The sequence below is a fragment of the Sander lucioperca genome, chromosome 20 (assembly GCF_008315115.2).
Source record: "Sander lucioperca isolate FBNREF2018 chromosome 20, SLUC_FBN_1.2, whole genome shotgun sequence".
Classification (NCBI taxonomy): domain Eukaryota; kingdom Metazoa; phylum Chordata; class Actinopteri; order Perciformes; family Percidae; genus Sander; species Sander lucioperca.
Window position 1 is genome coordinate 23,236,192 of NC_050192.1, and position 10,556 is coordinate 23,246,747.

The 10,556-nt window shown below is 40.6% G+C and overlaps 1 protein-coding gene across 1 annotated transcript; it reads left to right on the plus strand.

The window, feature by feature from the left end:
• Window positions 1-819: 819 nt before the first annotated feature.
• LOC116056954 (NLR family CARD domain-containing protein 3-like) lies at window positions 820-5,686 on the plus strand. The gene is made up of 5 exons (XM_035996012.1): window positions 820-866; window positions 1,000-2,791; window positions 2,882-3,055; window positions 3,383-3,556; window positions 5,504-5,686. The coding sequence occupies exons 1-5, from the start codon at window positions 830-832 to the stop codon at window positions 5,547-5,549; spliced, it is 2,223 nt and encodes a 740-aa protein (XP_035851905.1). The 5' UTR covers window positions 820-829; the 3' UTR covers window positions 5,550-5,686.
• Window positions 5,687-10,556: the final 4,870 nt, after the last annotated feature.

A 10,556-nucleotide genomic window follows, 5' to 3' on the forward strand; every position in this document is an offset into this window, starting at 1 on the left:
AAAAACATCTCTGCATTCACATAGGAAAAGTAACTATATTTATATACTGTGAATCATTTTTTTAATCGAGAATCGTTTTTGAGTCAACCCAATTTTTAATCGAATCTTGAGCCTAAAAATCGATATTGAATCGTGACAATCTGAATCGTGCACCCCTAGTTTCTTTCCATGACCACAGAAGCTGCAGACCTCCTGGCCTCATGATACCAGTCTGCTGCTTCAGGAGTCCTTTAGGTCAACAATGTTGTAGCCCTTGTTTACTTCTTAGTTGTTTCTGTTGATTCACAGTGGGATCAGCAGTACCACCAACACTTTAATGTCAGGGGAAACCATCTGATTCAATGTTGTAATCAACACTTTAGGTCACAGGACCTTTACCTTGTGTTTGTCTCTGTGTGGACAGACATGATGTGAGCTAATTCTTCCTGATTCCTCCACAGAGTGGACCAGGAGAGCTCAGTGGTCCCAAGTGTTCAGTCTGCCCAGCAGCATCAAACACACCTGGACTCCATCTTTATGGTCAGTACATGTACAACAATTACTTTTACATCTATTCTTTTCACAATCATCTCCATGCTGCACGTTTCAGGCCAGTGGATTGTCAGTCTGTCTAACAAGTATCTGATGTTTGCTCATATAATATAATCTTCTGTTCCAGCTGCTGGAGGAGAACATCCTCACTTTTGTGAAGAACGAGCTGAAGAACATCCAGAAGGTTCTGAGTCCAGATTACCCAGAATGCTCAGAGAGTCAGAGGAAGAATGAGGATGAAGAGCAGAGGAGAAGCAGAGAGGCATTTCTGAAGATCACACTGCACTTCCTGAGGAGAATGAAGCAGGACAAGCTGGCTGACCGTCTGCAGAGCAGTAAGAGGATTTCTCTAAAGATTTAACTTGCTGGACTAATTTAAGTCATTTACTAATGTCTCCGGAGACCAAAATATGTTCCAAATATCTTTACAAAATTACTTAATGAGCTTTTTTTAATGTATTCATTCAGGAAGTCCAGTAGGAGTTTGTAAGCGTAAACTCAAATCTAACCAGCAGAAGAAGTTGCAGTGTGTGTTTGAGGGGATTGCTAAAGCAGGAAACCCAACCCTTCTGAATCAGATGTTCACAGAGATCTACCTCACAGAGGGAGGGACTGCAGAGGTCAATCATGAACATGAGGTCAGACAGATTGAAACAGCATCCAGGAAACCAGACAGACCAGAAACAACAATCAGACATGAAGACATCTTTAAAGCCCCACCTGGAAGAGATGAACCAATCAGAACAGTGATGACAAAGGGAGTGGCTGGCATCGGGAAAACAGTCTTAACACAGAAGTTCACTCTGGACTGGGCTGAAGGCAAAGCCAACCAGGACATCCAGTTCACATTTCCATTCACCTTCAGAGAGCTGAATGTGCTGAAAGAGAGAAAGTACAGCTTGGTGGAACTTGTTGATTACTTCTTTAGTGAAACCAAAGAAGCAGGAATCTGCAGGTTTGAAGAGTTCCCGGTTGTGTTCATCTTTGATGGTCTGGATGAGTGTCGACTTCCTCTGGACTTCCTCAACACTAAAATCCTGACTGATGTTACAAAGTCCACCTCAGTGGACGTGCTGCTGACAAACCTCATCAGGGGGAATCTGCTTCCCTCTGCCCGCCTCTGGATAACCACACGACCTGCAGCAGCCAATCAGATCCCTTCTGGGTGTGTTGACATGGTGACAGAGATCAGAGGGTTCACTGACCCACAGAAGGAGGAGTACTTCATGAAGAGATTCAGAGATGAGGAGCAGGCCAGCAGAATCATCTCCCACATCAAGACATCACGAAGCCTCCACATCATGTGTCACATCCCAGTCTTCTGCTGGATCACTGCTACAGTTCTGGAGGACATACTGAAGACCAGAGAGGGAGGAGAGCTTCCCAAGACCCTGACAGAGATGTACATCCACTTCCTGGTGGTTCAGTCCAAAGTGAAGAACATCAAGTATGATGGAGGAGCTGAGACAGATCCACACTGGAGTCCAGACAACAGGAAGATGATCGAGTCTCTGGGAAAACTGGCTTTTGAGCAGCTGCAGAAAGGCAACCTGATCTTCTATGAATCAGACCTGACAGAGTGTGGCATTGACATCACAGCAGCCTCAGTGTACTCAGGAGTGTTCACACAGATCTTTAAAGAGGAGAGAGGACTGTACCAGGACAAGGTGTTCAGCTTCATCCATCTGAGTGTTCAGGAGTTTCTGGCTGCTCTTCATGTCCATCTGACATTCACCAACTCTGGAGTCAACCTGCTGTCAGAAGCAACCTGCCTGTGGTCTGATGTGGTAAGAGACAAATCATCATGTTTCTACCAGAGTGCTGTGGACAAGGCCTTAAAGAGTCTAAATGGACACCTGGACTTGTTCCTCCACTTCCTCCTGGGTCTTTCACTGCAGAAAAATCAGAATCTTCTGCGAGGTCTGCTAACACAGACAGGAAGTAGCTCACATACCAATCAGGAAACAGTTGAGTACATCAAGAAGAACATCAGTGAGAATCTGTCTCCAGAGAGAAGCATTAATCTGTTCCACTGTCTGAATGAACTGAATGATCATTCTCTAGTGGAGGAGATCCAACGAGCCCTGAGATCAGGAAGTCTCTCCACAGATGAACTGTCTCCTGCTCAGTGGTCAGCTCTGGTCTTCATCTTACTGTCATCAGAGAAAGATCTGGACGTGTTTGACCTGAAGAAATACTCTGCTTCAGAGGAGGCTCTTCTGAGGCTGCTGCCAGTGGTCAAAGCCTCCAACAAAGCTCTGTAAGTGGGATTTATTCATCAATAAATATGCTGATATCTTTTAACAGGACTTCAAATAAATAACTTGTTTCCTTCCTGTTGTCTCTCCAGACTGAGTGGCTGTAACCTGTCAGAGAGAAGCTGTGAAGCTCTGTCCTCAGTTCTCAGCTCCCAGTCCTCTAGTCTGAGAGAGCTGGACCTGAGTAACAACAACCTGCAGGATTCAGGAGGGAAGCAGATCTCTGTTGGACTGAAGAGTCCACACTGCACACTGGAGACTCTCGGGTTAGGATTTATTAACCCATTCAACTGATGACCATTTAAACTCTGATTAACTTTAGTTGGTATACAGTTAACATGTACCTTTGTGTCTGTTGATACGATAAACTTAGTAGGCAGTAGTTATTAATTATATAATTATTAATTTCTAGACTCAGAGTTACTTTCCATGAGGATTTTTCAGCATTTGCTTTTGTTGTTGAATAATTAAATACCACAGATGATATTAAAGATGTATTCTTTATCTGGACCAAACTGTACCTGGACAACAATCAAACACATGGCTCCACGTGTTGACAGAGGGTTCCTGTGTGTTGTTCTGTGTGTTTGCAGTCTGTCAGGCTGTCTGATCTCAGAGGAAGGCTGTTCTTCTCTGGTCTCAGCTCTGAGCTCCAACCCCTCCCATCTGAGAGAGTTGGACCTGAGCTACAATCATCCAGGAGACTCGGGAGTGAAGCTACTGTCAGCGGGACTGGAGGATCCTCTCTGGAGACTGGACACTCTCAGGTACAAACACTGATGAACAAAAATGAGATATTTGTGTAGGAAGTTTTAGAGGAGAACATCTCCAAGAACTAAAATGATAACTCCCTTTTGTTAATACTTGATGTAGTTTTGACAGATATCTGTATGTTAAAGGAACTGTCCGTGGTTTTAAGAAACATCCTTTTTCCCCTCTTTCCCGGGATCAAATCAGTTTCAACTCGACAGAGAAAGGTCCAGGACAGGTTTAGCCTAGCTTAGCACAAAGCAATGTGCTTTCTACACTAACAAGAGTGTGTGGATGAAGCATTAATCTACTTTTTCGGCAGACTAGTTAGCTAGAGGTTTAAAATGTCAGTTGCATGGCTCATGTAGGGTCCTATGATTTCCGTGATGCGGAAAACGCGGACGGAATCACATGAAAACGGAATTCTCTTATACACACAGAATCGCACGGAATTTGACATATTAAATAAACAGTTTGTTTTACTTCCTTATCATTTTTCAGTTTAAAGTTTTTAAGTGTAGAAAGGTCTCTACCTGAACCGTGGCCAAATGGCATTGTTAAACATGTTGCCTAGTAACCATACTTCCTCACGTTCATGTTGAGTTTGTTGCATGGGGGAAAAAAATGACGAAGCAAGTGGCTCCTGATAAGCCAACGGTGGCAAAAAAAATTAAGACCTCTCAATTGACTGCTAAATACCGGGCTGAACAATACCCCAACGACTACTATGAGTCTGGACAACAACTCTTTTGTAAGTTTTTGTCAACATACAATTGACTGGACCTGCAAAAACACATGTAACGACCATTTGAAAGCAAAAGCTCATCTCAACAACAAAGCTAAATCCACAGCGGGCAAATCCCTCCAGGTTACCATTGAGACAACGACTAAATCAATAGATGCAAGGCATGAGTTTGTGGAAGATTTTGTTGCAATGTGTGCTGAAGCTGACATACCACTAGAGAAAATGAAGAGGATACGTCCGTTTCTTGTTAAACATTTAAAGCAGGGAGGCGCACTCCCAGAAAACGCCAGCACCCTCAGGCAGACCCACCTGCCGCGGGTCTTTGACCAGCACATGCAAAAAGTGCTGCAAGAGATCCGTGGAAAGAAAATCTTGGTTGTTGTCGACGAAACCTCTGACAACCGAGATCGCCGTGTCCTCAACGTCGTTATAGGGGAGCATCCAATTTGCTTTTATTTAGGTAGGCTAATACAGCATATTAGCTGAATTGTGAGTTTGTCACTGAGTTTTTAAAGGTCAATACTGCTTAGAAGTGAAAAGAAAAGCAAATCCAAAAAATCCAAAATGGCAAAACAATTTGAAAAACAATCAAACGGATTTCATAGGGCCCTAACTCGTGATCGATCAGAGACGTACACTGACGTCTGGACCAATTATTTCTCTAAGTCTTTTCTAAGTTCAAAAAGTCTCTCAAAATGCTCTTTCCTAGTCGCTGCGGTGCAAACACAATATATGTGTGTGTAAGAGTGATGTAATGTTGATGTTTCTCTACAGAGAAAGGTCCACTTGTTGGGTCTCTGTAAATGATGATGTCATTTTTCTATGAGACACTAATCTAATGATAACTATGTGTAAATGCGCACATAGTCTGTTCTGCTCTCTGCTATGTTCAGTTACATTTTCCTCATTATTTATACGTTATTTCACCCACAAGCCATCCACTATTAATCAGAATATTATTGTTATGACTCAATCTGTAGATCAGAGGTGGACCGTCAGGGCCAGCAGGCCTTCTCTGCTGGCCAAGAGATTGTCAGAATCAGAAGTGTGTGTGTGTGTGTGTGTGTGTGTGTGTGTGTGTGTGTGTGTATGGTGTGTGGTGTGTGTGTGTGTGTGTGTGTGTGTGTGTTGTGTGTGTCTACATGGCACACAGAGAAATCAGGTTATTCACATCTCTGTGCATGTCACCATCAGCTCTCTCTGTTTTATTTCTTTTCAGGGTGAGCTGCTGGAGTCAGATGGTTGAACCAGGTGAGGAAGTGTAAGTGTGTTTTTAATTCATTCATCAATCTGTGACATCACTCATTCAACCCTCTGATGTCATCATCAAGTGCTGATTGGTTAATAACTGCAGCTGTGTTGTGTCTCCTCTCTCGTCAGATTCCTGTGAACTCACACTGGACACAAAACACAGTGACAGAAAACTCAAACTGTCTGACAACAACAGGAAGGTGACATTTGTGATGGAAGAAGCACATATAAATTGTGTCATGGGGAAACAACACTTAACTTTTTTACCTGCAATATTAGTCACATAACGTTTATTTTTATTGGTGAACAGACAAGATGAAATGACATTTGTCTAATGATTCAGGATTGCAACACTGGAACTGAGAATTTGCATGAAGCGGAAGGCACACTGATATATTTCTCAATAACTAAAGGAAAAGTAAAAATGAACTTGAATTGTATGCTAATCTTTAAAATGTAACTTTAAAAGTATATTATATATAAAGGAACCTGATAAAACCAATGCTGTTGCTAGTAATTCAGTCCTTGATATAAGTGCATGCAGTCAAGGCACTTCTGATTTGCAGGTAAAACAATGTTTATTCTCTATTTAAGTGGCCTGATTATTTCTTAATATTTGTATAACAGAGAAATGTTTGAATAAAGTTGAATCATCAATCTTTGAAATAAACTAAGTAGTTGCTGTAAACAAACAATCATTGAAAGAATAGGTACAGACAGTTTCACTTCAGTAAATGGAGGTCCCCTTTTTAACATACAGACATCGCTTAACCCACAAGTCCCCTCTTGGCAATTTTTTAAAAAAACATAAAAAATCCTATTTTCAGTAATATTATAAAAAAGATCTTAAAAGTAAATGTTCTTTTCTATTTTTGTATTTTTTAAATGACCAGAAAAAGAAGTCCACACTTGGTCGGTGTAGCCTGATAGTCCCCTGTTGGTAACATAGACGTGTATGTGTGTGTGTGTGTGTGAGAGAGAGAGAGAGAGAGAGAGAGAGAGAGAGAGCCCCACTAAGTCCCTCCAGGCCTGGGTCTCGACCTCCAGGCCCCACACACTCCCTGTATTCCTCTGTTATTTATACCTTTCTTTACTTGAGTTTGCAAGGTTTACATGACCTCAGCTGCACCTCAGCTGAAAGGTCAAACCTTATTTCGGTGTGAGAAGCATCATATCGTGTGAAAAGATTGTCACACACAGCCCAAACTTTCCACACACAATTAAGCAGTATTGGTGAATAGCTCCTGTAAATTTGGAGCCTCTGGGTTCATGGGAAGGTACCCTAAATCCTCTTCATATGTCTAGAGGTCGACATGGCTTCTTTAGGTCAAGAGGTCCCCAAACTGTGTTTAATTGTGCAGTATGAAAAGCATCAGAACTTCTCAGAACATGGTCCCAGAGATCCCAAACTTTTCACACACATGCCGGTGATATTGCTGAACAGCTCCCATGAATCTGGAGTCTATGGGTTTAATTTCAGGTACCCTAAACTCACTTCAAATGTCAAGAGGTCAGCACAATTTCTTTAGCTGTTTAAGACCTCTCCCCCACTGGTCTGTGTGTGACTGCGTGTATGTGTTGAATCTCTGCCTGTAATGACACTATTTGCATATCAATCACTTTCACAGATGCTCAATGGCATATGGTTTGACAGTGAATTTCTGACAGTACATTTGTCCAGCTGTCATTCAAAACTTGACATCCACAATACCTGTGTTTCCTCAAATTTTGATCACACATCCCATTTTAAAGACTCACCTACAGGCCCCTGTAAGTGGCCCATGCTCCATGTCCCTCATGCTCCATCCAAAGCCCCAGTTACGGCCTCTATGGCTGGGTCTGGAACTTCAGGGCTCACCTCCAGAATTTCACTGGATCTTGTCATCTTTTCATTGTGATACAGAGCTGGAACCAATTTAACTCCAAAAATGTTGTTGCAATGAAGACTTGAAATTATTTCTTGGGAATTCTGGAAGCATATTAAAATGCCTCAGTTGATGTAACTGTAAATATGACAATGATTGTAGGTTTCTTAGCTAACTGTCCCACAGACCTTCCTCTGTTATTTATGCCTTTCTTTACTTGAGTTTGCAAGGTTTACATGACCTCAGCAGCACCTCAGCTGAAAGGTCAAACCTTATTTCGGTGTGAGAAGCATCATATCGTGTGAAGAGATTGTCACACACAGCCAAAACTTTCTACACACAATCCTGCAGTATTGTTGAATAGCTCCTGTGAATATGGGGCCTCTGGGTGCATGGGAAGGTACCCTAAATCCTCTTCAAATGTCTAGAGGTCGACATGGCTTCTTTAGGTCAAGAGGTCCCCAAACAGTGTTTAATTGTGCAGTATGAAAAGCATCAGAACTTCTCAGAACATGGTCCCAGAGATCCCAAACTTTTCACACACATGCCTGTAATATTGCTGAACAGCTGGAGGAATCTGGAGTCTATGGGTTTAATTTCAGGTACCCTAAACTCACTTCAAATGTCAAGAGGTCAGCACAATTTCAGACAGTACATTTGTCCAGCTGTCATTCAAAACTTGACATAAACAATACCTGTGTTTCCTCAAACAGTGTTACAGTTAAATACATTAAGTTGTGTATGTTTATCTTGGTAAGTTTCCCTTTGCTTTTGATTGTTTCTATAGAAGGTTTTAATTTAGTCAATACTTCAGTCAGTTCCGAAAGATTTTTGTTGTGGTAAGTTTCTTGTATTGCTTCTACTTAGTCTTAGTTATTAATGTAATGTCTGTTGAGAGGATATGCCCTTCTGACATGCACCAAGTGGGTGTCTGTCTTTGTTAGAATACCCTCTACCCCATTGGTGCAATGTGTGTGTGTCTGTGTGTATGTGTTTACTCTCTGCCTGTGGTGACCCTATTTGCATATCAATGACTTTAGCAGGTAGCTGAGAGGCAGAGGGTCATATTGAGCATTAGTCAGCACAAGGACAGGGCTGTGACCACAGCACAAATACATTGTAAGTTTTGGTTTGAATTTCTGGGCTTTTAAAATAGTAACACATAAACTACAAGTTGCTGCATATATAATTAATCACTAATGTAGTCTTTTAAACCTCCTGTCAGCAACCTATCAGCAACACAGTCACAGGTTCTGGTTAATCTGCCTTTGTTATTCATAACGTTTTTTGCTTGTGATGAATAAACAGTTTCTTTAAACTAAATAACTTTAAAGAAACAGAACAGAATAGGTGACACATTATACCAAAAAGAGATGTTGCAGTGTTTTCAAACTATAGGACATGTCAATACATTTTTAGTTGAATGTTATTTGAAATCTGAAGCTAAGATATTCTGCTCCAGTGCTGATGCTTCTTAGATTCATTAAAATATTTATGTAATGGAACTTCTTGTATACTTGTCATTCCAAATGAATCTACATTTAACTAACCACATTAATGGGCATGGAATGACATGTCATATAGTTTACAAAGCCAATGTATTCTATTACCAGCAGTTTTAATCATTTTAAGTCAAAGACATTTGACCTCTGACAACCTCTTTTTTTGTTTCAGAGACAAAAATAGAAAAACAAAAGAAAGAAGTAAGTGTTTATTTCATTGTGAGTTTTCTTGTATTCATTTATCAAAGGCAGGTGACTATTAAGGCTGAGTTTTTCAGTTCACATTCAGACATTCATTAATCATTTATGTCAGGTGGTCCGTGCATCTTTTCTTCTTCACATTATTGAAAATCTGAATTGATATTGTTCCTATGTTAATTTTGCAGTGCATTGCTGTGCAGGCAAAAATATGTATCACCCACCCCCACCACCCCCTCCTCCGCCTCCTCCTCCACCTCCACCTTCCCCAAACTTGGTGAGACTAATGATGAAGTTTGATTTGGTCTATGCAGACTTTAAAAGTCATTCTTAACAATGTGTCTTTCATGTTTCAGGATGAGGGAAAAAAGAAGAAGAAGGAAAAGATAAAAAAGAAAAATGAGAGGAAAAGAGGGACCGGTTGGAAGACGTGGGAGGAATATTACCCAACCCTTCCATTCATTGATGAAGAGGAAGACAGTGAAGAAGAGGATTAGGGGGGGTTTCAGTTTTCAATGTTATATTATTTGTCATCTTTTTTTTAAATAAAGCTCAACTTTTTTATAATCTATTAGTCTGTTTTTCTCTTTCTTTCAGAAAGCATCATAACTTCTGAAATTCAAATTTAACACAAAATACAACTTGATACGTTTTACAGATTGATCTCAGCCATGAGGATCACAAGGTCAGACATGGAGATCAGATTGGACGAAGGCAGCAGGACATTGAACAGTGAAATACATTTTTGTTAGTATTGAAAATAATATTTGACATCATTTAGAAATGTATAGGTATGTCTGGAAAACAGCCTTGACGTCTGAGCTTTGCCACTGAACTAAAGTTTCTGCTGGGTTGCCTGAACCAACAGGTGCTGCTTACAGATTTCTCAGCCATGAGGATTCAGGTTGATAAAGATTAGGGTGGTTGTAGAAGCAGGCCAGTTGAACAGAGGATGTTTCCCATCCATTGATGAGTTGGGAAAGTTGCAGGTAGCATGAAACAAAAGAAAACATAATTGTTTTACCCTCTGAGACTCCAAAAACAGATATATTACAAAGTGGCAAATGGACTGTATCAAACTACATAATTACCTTTTCCAAGTAGGTGCTGGATACAGCGTCCTCAGCCATTAAAATACATTGTTCATAAAATAGAAAAACCTGATTATGTGTCTGGGTGTATGTGTGGATTATCTGCCTATGGTGACCCTATTTGCATATCAATGTCTTTCTCAGGTAGCTGAGATGCAGGGTTTGACAGTGTCAGCCCAAGCATACATTTCTTCATTACATGAAGTCTGATTTGGTTCATGCATACTACAATGCACTATAAGTTGCTGTGTACAAATTGTTTAATCACTAATGTAATCTTTAAAACTTCTCAAAAAAATTAGATCTGAATTTTGTAGGTCAAATAGAAAGTCAGATTATCAGTTATGTTATGAAAAAATTTAAAT